Source organism: Canis aureus, chromosome 31, assembly GCF_053574225.1.
Source record: "Canis aureus isolate CA01 chromosome 31, VMU_Caureus_v.1.0, whole genome shotgun sequence".
Classification (NCBI taxonomy): domain Eukaryota; kingdom Metazoa; phylum Chordata; class Mammalia; order Carnivora; family Canidae; genus Canis; species Canis aureus.
The window spans coordinates 21,190,792-21,209,277 of record NC_135641.1 but is presented as its reverse complement, the minus strand read 5'-3'; the positions used below and the strand labels follow the sequence as shown (position 1 = coordinate 21,209,277).

Here is an 18,486-nt window from a genome sequence, read left to right as displayed (position 1 = left end):
TGGTTGTTACAATTTTAATTTCATGGAGCAAAATGCTAACAATCCCTCTTCTCTTAACTTAAATGTGGAAAGAAAAAATACCACATCAGAATACTGATTTGTAGTTTTAGTCAATATGATGTTTCACAATTACACTAGAAAAAAAAATCAAAATTAAGCAATACTGGTATGCCACTTTAACAGAGACACTATAAACAGAGACACTATATTCTAGCTATGTTTACTCACAGCTTTTTCAGCTAATAATCATTCATCTGTCCCATGCCAGGCACACTTTTCCATTATAAAATCAGAAAAATATATTGTAGAACAGATTCTTGTTCACAGATGCAATAAAAACTACTTTTGGAACCCAGTAAATCATATTACCCTAATCTAGTATACAGTAAAACTTTATTAGAAGGACTGAAATATTATCAATGCTATTTTCCAAATAATTGCAAAATGAAACTATTAAAGTAAATAAAGAATAACACCAGATACTTGATATGATTAACTTTTCTTTCTTTCCATAAAAGTTATCATTTCCTAAAATTATACTTAAAATACTTCTCGAACAAATTCATGTTATTTTCCTCAAAGCCTTATTTATCAATTGCTCAAAACAAAAGTTGCTAAACACTATTATTGGGGTTCAACCACTCCCAATTTTTTAAATATAAAATCAAGGTAACTATTATATATTATAGAATTGTGTTTTACACTTTCTTTATAACATTTTATTTTTAAATTCTTGTTTTCTTCTTATAGACAGAGGGCAGAGCAGTGTGTGGGGAACAGAGAGGGAGAAGGAGAGAGAATATTAAGCAGGCTCCACTCCCTAGCATGGGGCTCCACACTGGGCTCAATCTCAAAAGCCTGAGATCACGATGTGAGCCAAAGTCAAGAGTGGGACATTTAAACAAATGAGCCACTCAGGCGTCCCATATTTGATTTATTTTATCATTTCTTTTTGCTTAAACTTGCTTGCCTTTTTCAAGACTTCTTAGCTTAATAAGCATATATTGTCTGTTTTTGTACCTTGGAACAAAAAGAGAAAATAGCACAAAAAGCTAATGATTAAAAACAAAACAAAACAAAACACCTAATGACTAAAACAATTGGTCCCACTAAATAAAGGATTACTTCAGTATCTACCAGGAATGTGTTTTTATCTGAAAGGATCAACAAACTGTAGTTTTGCCTGTACTGAAGGTCTTATTTGCAACCAAATCAGAGACAAGTCTAGTATTCTCATTAGAGACTGTTAACCCAATAAAAGTTATTTTTAGAGGTGCCTGGATGGCTCAGTTGGCTAAGTGTCCAACTCCTGGTCTTCGCTCAGGTCATGATCTCGCGTTGTGGGATTGAGCCTGAGTCATGCTCCCAGCTCAGTGTGGAGTCTGCTTGAGTTTTTCTCCCTCTGCCCCTCTTCTCTGCTTGCATGCATATGCTGTCTCTCTCCAAAAAATTATTTCTTGAGCTTGGAAAAATTTTTATCTAAAGCAGGGAAAAGACTGCCTTAAAGGAAACAGGTCACTTCAGCTAATAATAGCACCTGGAAAAAAAGGCAGTCAAGATGATAGTATAAGATGAATAAAAGTCTGGATAGCCCATTCAATCTATTTTTTAAAGTGAATGTTACTTTATTTTATTAATGCTTTAAAGTGAAAATTCTGATTTTGATGTGATAAAATATTTACTGTGTTAGAATGGTTACATTATATGAAAGATAAAATAATTATAAATCCATAGGACATTCTAAACTGGATGAACAAAACATATAATTATCAGATTCAGTTAAGAATCTCAAAAGGCAAAATACAGGACTTGTTGGCTGACATAACAGACCTACTTATTATTAATGCAATATATGCCAGAGACAGGTGAACTGCTAAACTAACTCTCATTAATAAAAGGAGTCAATGCAATGGTTAATGGTTAATGAGAAGAATAACTGAACATATTTAAAAAGCACAATAGGAAAGGCAGTGTTTCAATACAGCAGGATATTGGAAGAAAGAAGGGAAAGATATTAGTAATATGATCTACTCACCACTCCAAGACTCAAAATATCTGAAAACTGACCCATCAAACAAAATAAAATAGAAATATGAGACTTGAAGCCCTAAAGAGACTACATGGCTCTCTAGTCTGTAAGGTATGACAGTTACTAAACTATATGAATAGATCTAAAGAACTATGTATCAAAAAGAGGGATTGGTTAATCATAGATGCAATAAATAAATGAATGAAAAAGTAAATAATCACAGAGGCAAACATCTCTTGTGCCTATTCAAGTTCTTGTCTAAGGGAAAGAGAATCTTAGTTAACTTGAACATTACTGGTTCTTTGGTAAGAAGATTTTTATGGTGGATGAGACTTCCTCAAGCTTTACTAGCTGAGAGGACTCCAGTTCTAAAGATCTATTAACTCCCTTTGTTTGGATTCCAAGCTCGCCAACAACCTTTGAAAACTTGGCTTCCCACTTAGTGATCTGTCCATAGTAAGAGAATATGCTGAACAGACTGACTTAAATATCTGTATGCTTTGATGTGGAATAATCTCCAAGACACTTATAAATCATGAAAACAAGGTGGAAAACTGAATGTATACAAAAAAGTAGGGAAGTAAAAAAGTAGGGAAGTAAAAAAGTAGGGAAGTATTTGTGTGTATATACACATCCACTTCCATATGCAAAGAATATTTTTAAAGAGTTCAGAAAACTCCTAACGCTGGTATCCTTTGGGGAGAACTGATATATCAAGGGTCGGATGAGGTAGACTTAAATGTATACTTTTATGAAAAATGTTTAAGTTAAAAATAAAAATGAACATGTAGAAAAACGGTAAAACTATGCATCCTATAATACAGTAGATTATCATTCTTAAGAGGGATTAGAACAGGGGCACCTGGGTGGCTCAACAGTTGAGCTTCTACCTTTGGCTCTTAAAAATAATATTAATTTTAATATGATTTGGCTTCCAATAGGAACTTGAACCTCATCTTCATTATGGACATAATTTTCATTATATATTAACTGACTATTAGACAAGAGATAGTAGAAAGTATTAGAAAAATACTTAATTGACTCCAATCTCAAAATGACAAGCTTACTAAATCTTAGCTATCTCTATTGCTCAATGGAATGTGGCAAAGAGTGTGAATTTTTTTCCACAGGGATGAACAAATTATTCTTAAAACAAACCATTTGATATCAAGTATTTCTTGTCTTTCAAACTACATTTCCTATTCTGTAAAAATTTTGATTATTTTCCTTATGAAACAAGCAAAAATTTTTATGTGCATTTTTGTGTGAAATACCAGCTTATGTTCTTTTCATACTATATTTCCAATCCTCACAATTTTATGAGGTGGTATTATGCTTATTTTACAGATGAGAAAATGGATAAAGAAGTTGCAATGTTTTGCCTAAGGTCATGGAATAACTATTTGCAGAGCCAGATCCTAGTCCACACCTGATTCTGAAGCCATTATTACTCTGAACACATCATGATACTTGCACTTGTTTATTAAAAAATAGCATTATGTATTAGTAGAGATTTAAAGTTGCATAACAGATATTAATAGAAAGACAACTATTCCTAAGCTTTACTATTTTTTTTAAAGATTTTATTTATTTATTCATGAGAGACACACACACACACACACACACACACACACACACACAGGCAGAGACACAGGCAGAGGGAGAAGCAGGCTCCATGCAGGGAGCCCAATGCGGGACTCGATCCCGGAACTCCCAGATTACGCCCTGGGCTGAAGGCAGGCGCTAAACCACCGAGCCACCCAGGGATCCCCAGCTTTACTATTCTTAAAGTTGCATAATAGATATCAATAAAAAGACAACTATTCCTAGCATTCCTATGATTGGTCTCTATTGTTTTTTCTCCCAAGGGTTTACAACTGGTAGTGCAGATTATCAAAGCTTTTGTGCTCTTAAATTGGCTCATACCCTCTTTCTAGGTAACTGCAATCATACTCTGTTTTTAATATATGTTGGTGTTTCTTTCTTATTTAAGAGACATTTGGGTACACATAGGTAGAATATTCAGTATGGGTTGAACTCTGGACAACACTTGGCACAGGGTAAACACTGAAGAAATACTGGCTGATGTGAGGACTATGACCTAACTATACAGTGATGGGAACAGACTGTTATCATCCCAATCTAGAGCTAATCTTTGCATCAGCAATCGTGGGACAACCAGATAGGCTGTGCCTCCTAATGCAATGCAATGCAATGCAATATACACATTACCTAGGATGAATTCTAGTCAAAAATATTTAACTTGTCTCCATCAAGTTGAAGTTTGTAGAGCTAACTTCTAGTTTCCAGGAAACACAGCTAAATTCAGCTAAGTGACAGCATAAGGAAGCAACCTAATATAGAAGGTGAAATATTTTTCTGGATAACTTGCCCTTCAGCAAATTAAAATCATGAAAAACAAACTGTTCTGGAATAAAAGAGACTTAATGGGAATAATCAGATGCAATGAGTAGTCCTGGATTGGATCAAGGTTCATTAAAGAACAGTTTGCAAAAGACTGGAGAAATATGACTATGGATGGGGTATTAGTTAATATGAAAGAAATATTAACTTTAAGTGGGATGCTATTTTGACTATGTTACTGTTTTAAAGACACATCCTAAACAGATAAATAAATAAAATTTTTAAAAAATTGGTTGAATGAGTAGATGAACAAATGAAAAAAAAATCTGGACTGGAGTTATAGGTTTGATAGTCAATAGCATGCATGGTAATTAAAACCAAGAAAGTAGATGAGAACACCTAGGAAGATGTGATATAAGGCATGACAGAGAGATGTGAACCAAGGGGATCATCAACATTTCGAAGGCTAGATATAGAACCATCAAATGGAAAAAGAGCAGCTGGAAAAGAGGATCATGAGGAAAACGATGTTCTGGAAGCTAATAGAGGAGTTTCAAGAAAAAGTAAAGCGATTGATAAAGTCAATTCCTAAAGAGAGATCAAGGTGAATAAAGATTGAAAAGAGGCTAACAACAAATAGAAGGTGAATGATGGCCTGATTGAGAGGAGTTTCAGTAGAGTGCGGAGAAAGTCAAAAGAGTGAACTGTAGTTGAAGTAGAGACATCACTACTCTTTCAAAGAAGTTTGGAGTTTCTCAGAAAGAGGGAAACCTGACAAACAATACACATTGTTCAGATAATCAAATTCCTAGTGATTGGTACTAATATGCAGTAACAGGTAAGTGTGAAGGAATATAAGGAATAGGAGGTGATGGTAGAGTTGTAAAATAAAGGATTTCTTTTTACATTCCTCATGCAATATCTACATAAAAGAGGTATCTTCTATTATAATTACAACAGTCTGCAAATTCCATGTAACTATAGTTTGGTTTTTTCCTACTTGCCCCCTAAAGAAAGATGACATCGCAATCATATATATAGATGTGTTTCATTATATGAAATGGATTGATTTCCTTAGAAATTGGATGTAAAATACATTTTTACAAATCAAATAAAATTAGGGGTGCCTAGGCAGCTCCGGTGGCGCAGGGGTTTAGCGCCGCCTGCAGCCCAGGGCGTGATCCTGGAGACCCTGGATCGAGTCCCACGTAGGGCTCTCTGTATGATGCCTGCTTCTCCTCCCTCTGCCTGTGTCTCTGCCTCTCTCTTTTTCTGTCTCTATGAATAAATAAATAAAATCTTAAAAAAAAAAATTAGAGGTGCCTGGATGGCTCAGTTAAGTGTCTACCTTGGGATAACGTTACGATCCCAGTGTCCTGGGATGGAGCCCCACATTGGCTTCCTGCTTAGCAAGGAGTTTGCTTCTCCTTCCTCCTGCTCTTATGTGCATGTATGCTTACGCATACTCTACCCCCCCGAAATAAATCAATAAAATCTTTAAAATATATATATAAGTGAATTGAAAAATTATCTATTTATTACCTAGGCCTAATTAACTTTTTATTTTTTTAAGATTTATTTGAGAGAGAGAGATAGAGCCAGAGAGCTTACAAGCAAGGGGAAGGGCAGAGGGAGAGGGAGAAGCAGGCTCCCTGCTTGGGGAGGGAGCATGATGCGGGGCTCAATCCCAGGACTTTTGGGCCATGATAGGAGCCAAAGGCAGATGCCTAAACGACTGAGCTACCGAGGTGCCCCAGCCTAAAGACCTTTAGGCTGCAATCTTATTTCATTTAGGTCATAGTTTTATAAATAATGTTAATAATAAATAACTTAATTTGATTTTACAACATATACTCCTTGGTCTCTAATTCTAATCCTATGTATATATAGGAGATATACACAGGAAAGTTATTATCACTCCTGTTTGACCCAAAACCATTCTGTCTGCTGTAAGGGGATTCTGTTTGGAAAAAAAATACTCAATTTTCTTAATAGTCCTTAAAAAAAGTAACAACTTAAAAAATTAATATATGTATGTAAGAAAATTAAATGTTTTGTGTCCTTTGTTAAAAAACTGAAAGTATATTTTTCTTATAAAGCAATTATTTTCACTAAATTCAGTTGACTTTGAAGAAAAACATGCACTGTAACACAAATACAAAGAAATATTACATTAGTTTTTGTAATAATCACCCAATATCGTATCCAATTTATAAAAAGTTCAGCCTGTTAAGTACTGGGAGTTTTTAAAATTTATTTTAGAGAGACCATGTGCATGAATGTGCACGTAGGGGAGGGAGGGGCAGAGGAAGAGGGAAAGAGAGTCTTAAGAAGACTGTGAGCTGAGAGGGGAGCCCCACGCCAGGCTTGATCTCAAGATCCTGATAGGACCTGAGCGGAAACCAAAAGTCAGACACTTAACTAGCAGTGTCAACCAGGTGCTCTTGGAATTTTCTTAAAGTCAGTCAGACTTATGTTACACTACATAAATAATAATTTTTAAGTACTTCTATGCACCACTTTCTATGATGAGTACCTTAAGGATGACTGCATTTAATAGTTTCAGTGGCAGAGCTTGTGAGATAAATACTATTTATCATCATTCTCATTTTAGATATGAGGAAACAGACTAAATCTTGCTATATTCAAACTAGTGTAGATTTTAAAGGGTGCTATCTTCATAATATGCTGAATTTTATTTTTTTTTAATTTTTAAAATTTATTTATGATAGTCACAGAGAGAGAGAGAGAGAGAGAGAGAGAGAGAGGCAGAGAGATAGGCAGAGGGAGAAGCAGGCTCCATGCACCGGGGGCCCGACGTGGGATTCAATCCCGGGTCTCCAGGATCGCGCCCTGGGCCAAAGGCAGGTGCCAAACCGCTGTGCCACCCAGGGATCCAATATGCTGAATTTTAATCACATTCCAAAACAATAATAATCAAAATCAAAGCTAAAATTTTGGTTTGAGAGCTATGCTCTAGTAAATTTATAGGAAAAGTGGAGATAATATGAGAAAATAAAAATCACCAGTTTCACAACAACGTGAATATATTTAACACTACTGAGTGGTACACTTATTTATTTTATTTTATTTTATTTTATTTTTTAAATTTTTATTTATTTATGATAGTCACAGAGAGAGAAAGAGAGAGGCAGAGACATAGGCAGAGGGAGAAGCAGGCTCCATGCACTGGGAGCCTGACGTGGGATTCGATCCCAGTCTCCAGGATCACGCCCTGGGCCAAAGGCAGGCGCCAAACCGCTGCGCCACCCAGGGATCCCGAGTGGTACACTTATTAAAATTGGTTAAGATGATACATTTATGCTGTATGTTTTTACCACAATTATGCTGTATGTTTTTACCACAATTTATTTCTCACAATAGCCATTTCTTGCTTATTCATAGTATATTTAATATTACTTCTTCAAATATTAAGACATGGATATTATTTTTCTATAGCTTATGAATTAAAATCTGTATGTTTTACTGAAATAATGTACTATAAGACAATACAAGTATAATACTGAACTAAATTCCTATTCTAAACATAAATTTTCCAAATTCTCTTTAATAATATAATTTATATAATCAGAAAAAAATTGGGATGCCTGGGTGGCTCAGCAGTTGGGCATCTGCCTTTGGCTCAGGGCGTGATCCTGGAGTCCCGGGATCGAGTCCCACATCAGGCTCCCTGAATGGAGCCTGCTTCTCCCTCTGCCTATGTCTCTGCCTCTCTCTCTCTCATAAACAAATGAATAAAATCTTAAAAAAAAATCAGAAAAAAATTTAAAAATTGACATTGACATTAAATAACTGTGGCAATAAGAAGAGATCTGAAACCTGGGTTTTACATCCAAAAATCCACCCAATATATACCAGCTTACTTACTTCACCTTTATATTTCAAGTCATCTGTTAGGATACAAGGAAGTCTGTGAATTTGCCTATTTATCTATTTATTTATTTAATTTTATTTTATTTGAGAGAGAGAGAAAATCTCAGACTCCTCAGAATGCTGAGTCCAATGTGGGGCTTGATCTCATGACCCTGAGGTCGTGACCTGACGCCAAAATCAAGAGTCAGATACTTAACCAACTTAGCCTTGAGGGCACCCCTGCCAATTGTTTTTTATATGTAGAGGCAGTACAAGAGAGTCTACTAAAGCCTTTAGTCTACTTTATCTCCAAAGACTCTTTGGAAAGAAAAGTGGAGTGATTTGAGATCCTACAAAGATTAAGAGAAATAAGCAGAAATACGTTGAGGCATTCATAGTTGTAAAGACACTTTGGAATACCCCCTTCATAGCTCAGAATAACAAAGAATGCTATTGTTGAATCTAGTCTTCATTGGGAGAGACTTTTTAAAAAAAAACTTTTAGGGGGGAGGGAGAGACATTTTAATCATTTACATGACTCAAAAACAGTATTATAGATTATATAAAGCCACACAAAGACAATACATAGGACTACTCTGAGATTTCACTCAGGAGGCTAAAAAATATTTTAAAAATAAAAACTTTTGATAATTATGTTGTAGTTCATTTATAAATCATTTTCTCACCTGCGTGGCCTAGTCCTTGGGGACATCATTTCATTCCCAAGTATGTGGTACCGTCTTGCTTCATGCAACAGCTGATAACACTCAGGAGAATTCTGGATCAATTGGTCCACCTCAACTGTTTGCACAAAGTAGTTAGGATGCAAAAGAGGGAGTCTCACATGTGTCAGGAGCTCATGTAACAGTGGTCTTCTCAGATCAACAGCACGATAGACCCAACGCATGACGGCTTCAAAAACCATCTCCTCTTTACCAATAACAAGTTCATCACTACAAATATAATCAATAAGCTCATCTTTGTCAAGCTCAAGAAATTCTTCATGCTGGGACACATCTTCAAACGTCTGTAATGCAAAATTCTTGCATTTTGTGAAGAGTGTTTTGAGAGAATGGGTATCAGCAAAGCGCTGGATTCCTAAGCAGTTACAAGGATCAAGTTGCTCCTCTAAGAACTTGGCACAAGCATCACGAAGAACGCTAATCTGAAAGAGACTTGATGTTTCAAAAAGATACTGTACATTCTCTGTAGTGATCTTTACCTTTCCAGTATAAACATACTGCAAAAAACATTCCATGGCTTCAGCTAAAATACCATTGATCTCAACCAACATTTCTCGGCTTTCTCTGTGGTCATTACAAAACATAGCTCTGAAGTAGCTACTACAGGCTGAGAGAACAGCTCTATGGCAAGGAAATTCTTTGCCTTCCACACAAATGATGACGTCTGTGAATAAGCGGCTGTCTCGGAATTCATTGAATATCTGGAGTATATTTTCAGCATGGGATGATCCTGAAGAGAAGTCAAAAAACTCATGGCCTGTCAGAGATTTAGGGTCCATTTCAAAAACTTTACGCTTAGTTGCTGGGGAATCACGCACCCCGAGATCCTCTCTGTTTAGTCTTCGTCCCAATATTAGTACCATTGTTACATCAGTTGACTATATAATTGTTGAGAAATGACTGTTAAGGATCCTTTTTATGTGGCTAAAAGTAAAAAACAAAACAAAACAAAAACACATTTCAATATATAAAAAAATGCAGCATTCAAACTACATAGTCTCATTTTGGTGTAAACACTACAACAAAATCATATAATTAATATATCTTACTTAGAATACTCTCATTTTAATAAAAATTGATAAATAAAAACCTGTCTCCTTTTACAGAATTGGGTTTTATCTACTGACCATAGAGTTAAGTTGGAATGCTATAAGACGAAGAATTTGACTACATTCAGAATCCTAATGTAAATGTTTATTATCTTAATATGGTATTATAAAAGAAGAATTCAGTTATATTTATCAATAGCCTTTAAAGAAACGTACATTGGGGCACCTCGCTGGCTTGGTCAGTAGAGCATGTTAACTCTTGATCTTGTAGTTGTAAATTCGAGCTCCATGTTGGGTACAGAGATTACTTAAAAAAAAAAAAGTATATTGTTTGACCAGCAAGCCCCTTTCTAACAATCTATTCTCAGGAAATAATCAGGAATATGTGGAAAGATTTATCTACAGAAATGTTCAATGTTGTATTAACAGAAAATACTTACAAAAATCTAAATGCCCTGCAATAGATTACTTAAACCCTACTGCATCTTGAGGTTTGAAGATAGTCTATGCAGCCACTTAAAATTATATAGACTATTTAATGACACAAGGAAGTATTAATCAGATAGTAAGTGTAAAACAGATCATAAAACATATGATAAAAAATAGAAAATGTATCAGCATTTAGGGAAAGAAAGAAAAAGGGAGGCACATATGCCAAAATATTAAGTGATCTATATTTTTTTCTCTATTTCACTATTTCCTTTCCACTACAAATATGTAGTGTTTTGTTTTCAGATCTTTAAAACACACGTACCTATATCCTTCTTTCCCTTTAGCTAATAAGAAACATCCCCGAACTGTCAGAAATGAATATGAATAGATAAACTAATGGACTGAGGCCCTGGGTTATAGCTACCAATTCTCTTAAGTTTTGATTCTTTTTTTAAGATTCATTTATTTATTCATGGGAGACAGAGAGGCAGAGACACAGGCAGAGGGAGAGGCAGGCTCCTCACAGAGAGCCCGATGTGGGACTCGATCCCAGATCCCGGGATCACACCCTGAGTGAAAGAGAGATGCTCAACCGCTGAGCCACCCAGGCATCCCTTAAGTTTTGATTCTTAAGGTGGTTCTCCTACTGTTACTTTCTTTTCACATCACCATAAGTTTGTTTTTTTAAAGATTTCACTTCATCCATTCATGACAGACACAAAGAGAAAGAGGCAGGGACATAGGCAGAGGGAGAAACAGGCTCCATGCAGGGAGCCCGATATAGGACTCAATCCTGGGACTCCAGGATCACACCCTGAGCCCAAGGCAGATGCTCAACCGCTGAGCCACCCAGGAATCCCACACATTACCATACGTTAATATGTGATCCAAAATGTTATCTGTAACCTGCTTAAGAGCACTCAGAATCTCTCAACTATTCTTATGCTCTCATAATCTCATATACAATTCCTTCTAAAGGTCTCAGCTTCTTTCAGAAATAGTTCAATAGTCAGACATCCAGGCCTAACTATGGCATCATAAAGGTTTATGGACATCAAAGATAACCCCCAAATAAAATGCTGTCCTACATTCATAAGCCACAAAAAAATCAAGACTTGAGATTAACAATCTTAATTGAGGACTGTATTTTGTGGGGTTCCTGGGTGGCTCAGTTGATTATATGTCCAACTCCTGGCTTCAGCTCAGGTCATGATCTCAGTAGTCTTGATATCAAGACCCTCATCAGGCTCAACACTCAGCAGGGAGTCTGCTTCTAAGATTCTCTCTCTCTGCCCCTCCCCCTGCTCATGTGCATGCATGTACTCTCTAAAAATAAATAAATCTTAAAAAAACAAACCCTGCATTTTGTATACCCAATCACATAAAAAATTGTACCCCGTTAAAAACCTTTATGTGACATAATAAGAAAACATGAAATAAAAATCAAGAAGCAACTCATTCTATTATATTCTTTTTTTCATATGCTGATTTATTATATTTGCCTTCTTTTCTCAATCACTCTAATGACCCAGATATCCTAGTCACAATATTCACTACTTACTTCCAACTTTCATCAATTCCCTCACTGAGTTTGTCACTTCCACTTCTAGCATCATCAACAAATACTTGTTAACCTACCACCGTCAGGATACTGTACTCTGTCTATAGTTTTCAGAGATGTAAGATATTACTGTTGAGTTTTTTAAAAAAAATATAGTTGAGATAAAGCATATTCACAAAAAGATAAATAATAAGGTAGCGTAGGTGATATGATGCCACACTGGTATAGACAGCACGGTTCCCACTTAAATTTCCATGAAATTTTTATCTCTTCATATAAATTAGCACTTAATCTTCCTCAAGTCTAGATGATAGGATTTTCCCTGGGCAGATGTACACCAGGCTATTCCTACTGTTAAGGAAAAGTACCTGGTTGTAATAACGTGAAGGACACCTAAATGTTTGCACGCACAGCATCTTTTTTTTCTTCCATTCCTCTATTTATCTCCTAATTTTGCAGGTAAAACCAGAAAAAAATTCAAGCAATTTTATCAGACAAATGGAATAAAGATGCAAGTAAAACAAATACTATTTTCACTTGGGATCACCAGGTGGGGGAATTCAGAAGCAGAATGCTGATAGAGAAATTCCTGCTGTGTTCATATGGACTGTGTGGATTTAAAAAGTCCTAAAATGAAGGAAGAAGAGTTATTTTGGTTCTCTCTAAGAATTCTGGTAAAAACTGAGGAAATTCTTGGAAATCTACCAGGTAAGGCTGTAGGAACTAGTAAGAGCCAAATCTGTATTAACTGGTTTGACGATATCATGGGGGCTGTATTTTCTTATATACATTAAAATACAAAAAAAACACAGCAACACTAATCTTTTTTTTTTTTTTTTTTTAACTGCTTGCTGTGTGCCTGGCACTTTCTAAATTCTCTTTTCAAAAAAAAATTTATTTATTGGGGTGCCTGGGTGGGTCAGTCGTTAAGTGACTCTTGATTTTAGCTCAGGTCATGATCTCAGGGTCATGAGATCAAGCCTCACATGGGGCTCTGTGCTCAGAAGGCAGTCTGCTTGAGATTCTTTCCCTCTCCCTCTGTCCTTCCCCTGCTTTCTCTTTCCCAAATAAATAAATATTTTAAAAAATTAAAAAGATTTCCTTATTTGAGGGGGGAAGGAAATCCTCAAGCAGATTCTCCTCTCAGCAGAGAGCCCAACACAGGGCTTGATCTCACCACCCCTGAAATCAAGACCCCAGCCAAAACCAAGAGTTGGACATCCAACCAACTGAACCACTCAGGTGCCCCAACTTTCTAAATTCTTCATATAAATCTATTAATTTTTAAAAAAGATTTTATTGATTTATTCATGAAGAGACACAGAGAGAGAGACAGAGGCAGAGACATGGCAGAGGGAGAAGCAGGCTCCCTACAGGAAGCCCAACGTGGGACTCGATCCTGGGACTGCAGGATCATGCACTGAGCCAAAGGCAGATACTGAACTGCTGAGCCACCCAGGCATCCCTCTTCATATAGATTTAATTTAAACATCCCAAAAACCTTATGAGGTTGTTACTACAATTAACAAAAGAGTTGGTTTATAGCCTTAGGGCTTTATATACAGGATTAAGACAGATTTTTCTAAATAGGCAGGAACTATTTACCAAGTAAGTGAAAGACTGATAGGGATAAACTTTACCCCCATTTCTAAGTTTAAGAAAACAAACAGAAAATTCTAAGTATTCAAATATATATGTTGGGATCCCTGGGTGGCTCAGTGGTTTAGCGCTTGCCTTTGGCCCAGGGTGCAATCCTGGAGTCCCGGGATCGAGTCCCGTGTTGGGCTCCCGGAGTGGAGCCTGCTTCTCCCTCCTCCTGTGTCTCTGCCTCTCTCTATATATCATAAATAAATAAATAAATATTTAAAAAATAATAATAATAAAAAATCAAATATATATGTCATTTATTTTCTAAATGTGTAACAATGTTTATAATATAATGAAACAGTTATAGCAGTGGAAACTCATGTAGAAGACCTATTTAAATAAACACACAAATAAAAATAAACCTAAGAGAATGCTTATGAATAACTGGTTTTTGAAGTAATGTCAATTACTATTAGTTTTAAAATGTATTATATCATGAACTAAAAAATGGGAGAGGTTTCTTCCCATCTCTTTTGAGATTTTCTTGACTAAAATTCATGTTTGCCTCACTGCAGGTCATTCAACTTCTTGGGTTATGGCTGCCCATGCATGTGTGTGCCATCCACAAATACGTGCACATATACATGGGTTAAACTGTAAAAATTCACTTATAGTACAAATCATCATTTCTAAATTACAAGCTCTTCATGGGCAACAGCACATATCTCAAATATGCTTTTAATCTGAAATTATCTCAGTAATAGTTCAATACACAGAAACTGATCTCCTGTGCCTGAAGCCAATTTTTTGTTGTTGAAACCAAAAAAGGTTCAAAGCATGTAATATCACAAGTGATAAGCATTCAATTATGATAAACATAAACAAACATGATATGGAACATAACTTATTTTAACCTTAATGCTTTACACCAAGCTAGATTCAAATCATGGTTGATTTAGTCACAAGTCAGCTTCCCAAATCAAGAATTTATCTTTAGAGTAGCCTCAGTGGCTCAGCGGTTTAGCGCTGCCTTCAGCCCAGGGTATGATCCTGGAGACCATACATAGGGTCCCATGTTGGGCTCCTTGCATGGAGCCTGCTTCTCCCTCTGCCTGTGTCTCTGCCTCTCTCTCTGTCATGAATAAATAAATAAAATCTTAAAAAAAAATTTATCTTCAAATCAGCTTAATTTAAATTCTTATTGCATTTCAGGTTCAAAAAATTCACAAATTATTTTTTTGACTAGTGATGTTATTACTGGCATTAATAACCACAAAAATCTTGAACTTGCTGCCTTTTCTGTTTCACATTTTTGTACTCTCAGTATTTAAATATTTTTTTTATTTATTCACATATTTGAGAGAGAGAGAGAGAGACAAAGTGCGGGAGCGAGAGTGCTCATGAGTGGAGGAAGAGTAAGGGGAGAGTGAAGAGAGTGTCCCAAGCAGACTTTGTCCTGAGCACAGAGCCAGATGCCAAGCTCGATCCCACAAACCTGAGATCATGACCTGAGCAGAAATCAGATGCCCAACTGACTAAGCCACCCAGGTGTCCCTTCTCAAGTGTTTAATGAATGCAAAACAATGCAAAGGAATACATACAAAGTGCAAAACAAAATAACATACTGCAAGAATTTTCCTTTTGGCTAAAAGGGACAAGTAAGAAAACAAACGAAAAGATTCTCTGCTTTTGGTATCCAATAATCTTACTGTGTCTGGTATTTGTTATCTGGTATCTATATCTGATAAATTTAGGGATAGCAGATGGAGTTATGTATTATACAAAGCTGATGAAAACTTTAATAGCAGTTAAGGGTTTATCTTTTTATCCTATTTTCCAAATGTTATCCTCATAGCTGGTTCCTTCACTCTTGACTGATGAAAGATCTTCCACTGCTTTCGCCCAGTGTAAAACTGAAAATCTTGGATTAGAAAAGCTATAAAATCATGTGCTATTACAAAGTATTCAACAGCAACAAGATATTTTACTGCTTTCTATGTTAAGAGAGGCTATCTCATAGATATGAGCTGTTTCCTTTTTTTTTTTTTTTTAAGAGTTTATTTATTCATGAGAGAGACACAGAGAGAGAGGCAGAGACATAAGCCGAGAGAGAAGCAGGCTCCATGTAGGGAGCCCGATGTGGGACTCTATCTCGGGACTCCAGGATCACACCCTGGGTCGAAGGCAGGTGCTCAACCGCTGAGCCACCCAGGCTTCCCGAGCTGCTTCCTTCTAACCAGCTTTGGCCTGACTTTTTGTACATCCTCACTTTCTCTAGACGTTCTAAGAACTCTCCCATTAACCAGTCTCCACAAGACAAAATGTAAAACTCTTCCTATTGATGATAGGGTAAATAAGTTACACGGGAAGGTTTTAGAAATATGAGCTGCATTTCAAAGTGTGTCTTTTGGGGTTCCAGATGTAATTTGCAAGCTTTTGTTTTCCCATTTTACACAAATGAAGTATTTTAACTATTAATAGTTAAAAATGTAAAGACAAGTTTAATCATATCTCAGAGTTATCTAATATCTAATATAGGTTCAAGATTTATAATAAACGAATTCATACATAATCAAGCAAACATAAATGACAGAATTCTTCTAAAAATTAAGCAAATACTGGGACACGGGTGGCTCAGTGGTTGAGCATCTGCCTTGGGCTTAGGGCATGATCCCAGAATCCGGGATCAGGTCCCGCATCGGGCTCCTTGCACAGAGCCGCCTTCTTCCTCTGCGTGTGTCTGTCTCTCATAAATAAATAAAATCTTAAAAAAAATTAAGCAAATATCAAAGCATCATCATTCCCTGCAGGAAAAAGTAAGCAATTAAGTAAGCGTCTCTAGACAAAATAAGAGGGGAAAATGTTTGTTCCAAAGAAATATAATGACAAAGTTTTATCTAGGTAAAGGTAGCAAATGCAAGGGTGATCAGACTGTCATGTCAGGGGCTGATTGCCAGAGTCACTTGATTTGTCTAGAAAAGCTAGTATCTTTCTTTCTCTCCCTCATTTCTTCAGGCGCTTTATTCCTGAAGTGATACTCTCACTTGAAAGGAAATTTTTTCTTAACAGGATTCTTCTGGTTAAAGAAACTCTAGGGGTCATTTCCAACTGAACTCATGTATGTTGTAGACCTAGTTCCTGATTGCTAGGTGGATTTAAAATTGTTTTTGGGGATGTCTGGGTAGCTTGATGATTGTTCCTGAGCTGAAGGTGAAGGGGTCTTGGGATTGAGTCCCACATTGGGCTTCCTGCAGGGAGCCTATTTTTCCCTCTGCCTACATCTCTGCCTCTCTCTGTGTCTCTCATGAGTAAGTAAAATCTTAAAAAAAAAAAAAAAAAGTTTTTTGCCTATGTCTCAGAAAACTGAAGAGAAATAACTTATTTTAGTATCTCTAAGGCTAGAGAAAAATGTAGAAGAGGGACTGAGGATATCAGGGAGGAGCTAAAAAGAGTAGATACTTTATTTGGTATCAGAAATAACTAAGACACTGTTTTCTTTTATGATCTTGAGGATAGAATTGTTCCCCATTACTCTGATTGGCTTAAGTAATCCCTGGTTAAAGAAAGGAAAATGGTTTAGATTCTCTAATAACAATGTTCAGGCTTTTAAAAAATATTTATATATTTATTTTATTTATTTATTTTTTTATTTATTTATGATAGGCACACAGTGAGAGAGAGAGAGGCAGAGACACAGGCAGAGGGAGAAGCAGGCTCCATGCACCGGGAGCCCGACGTGGGACTCGATCCCGGGTCTCCAGGATCGCGCCCTGGGCCAAAGGCAGGCGCCAAACCGCTGCGCCACCCAGGGATCCCCTATATATTTATTTTAGAGAGAGAGAGAGAGAAAAAATACAAGTGGGAGAGGCAGAGGGAGAGAGAATCCCAAGCAGACTCTACTCTGAGCATGGAGCCTGAAGCAGGGCTCGATCTCATGAACTTGAGATCACAACCTAAGCCAAAACCAAAAGTCAGATACTTAACCAACTGTGCCATCCAGGAACCCCTTAGATATTTTATAAATCACTATAAATACCTTCTTAGCATTTGCTTGATCAAATCCCCAGTCAAAATTGTTGTGTTGTTTTAATTTCCACACCTAAAATAGAGAACAGCAATATATTACAGATACTAATCACTTAATGCATAGTTGGCATTTATTAATACATTGAAAAAAGTTTTTAGACTTCAGTTTCTGACTTTTGCATAGGTTAAAAATTTACTTTCATGTAGAAAATCATTTCTGAATGACAATTCCTTAAAGCAAATTAATAATTTTATGCTATCTTATATATAAATTAGTTTCCTTATTTATCAGCTTCCTTGACAATATCATCTTGGAATAAAGTTTCTTGAAAGATGATTAAACAAAGATTTGTGTCAATAGCAAGCCAATTGGTGGCCCTCGGAGGACAAAATATATATCCTATGATAACTCTACAATGGATATTTGAAGAGTGTCTGGTAATTGAGGTCTCATCTGAGTTTGGGGCCATTAAATAATTCTGAGTTGGTCTATCAACACTATAAAAATGCAGAGTTTAGTCATTATGTATTATAAAACTATGGAATCAGTTTGAGAGTATCAGAAAATATCTTGGTAATTCAGGAAAGAATTTTTAGTTTTTAATCTTTAGTTATAAAGATCCATACAGACTCCCAAATAATTATTTTTAAAACCTTTTAATATATAATTGCATTATTTCTTCTGCTTTGTTAGACTTTATAAACTTTTCTTTTGGTGGATGGGAAGGAGATAAATGCTTAAGAGAAAATACTACAACCTTGGAACTGTGCACAGAATAACAATAGTATTTAAACACAAATAGTTCTGGTTTCTGGCCCAGA

The 18,486-nt window shown here is 36.1% G+C and overlaps 1 protein-coding gene across 6 annotated transcripts in view; it reads right to left on the bottom strand.

Annotated features, from left to right (window-relative positions):
- KLHL24 (kelch like family member 24) overlaps positions 1-18,486 on the bottom strand; it is a 38,467-nt gene that overhangs the window by 14,047 nt on the left and 5,934 nt on the right. For 3 of the 6 annotated variants that reach the window (XM_077879837.1, XM_077879842.1, XM_077879839.1), the window contains exons 2-3: positions 17,675-17,737; positions 8,953-9,933 (exon numbers count right to left, since the gene is read on the bottom strand). In XM_077879837.1, the coding sequence (XP_077735963.1) occupies positions 8,953-9,872 (920 nt within the window). In that variant the 5' untranslated portion in view covers positions 9,873-9,933; positions 17,675-17,737. Of the gene's footprint in view, positions 1-8,952; positions 9,934-10,274; positions 10,366-17,674; positions 17,738-18,486 lie in introns of all 6 variants that reach the window. The other 3 variants (XM_077879838.1, XM_077879841.1, XM_077879840.1) reach the window with 2 other exon arrangements.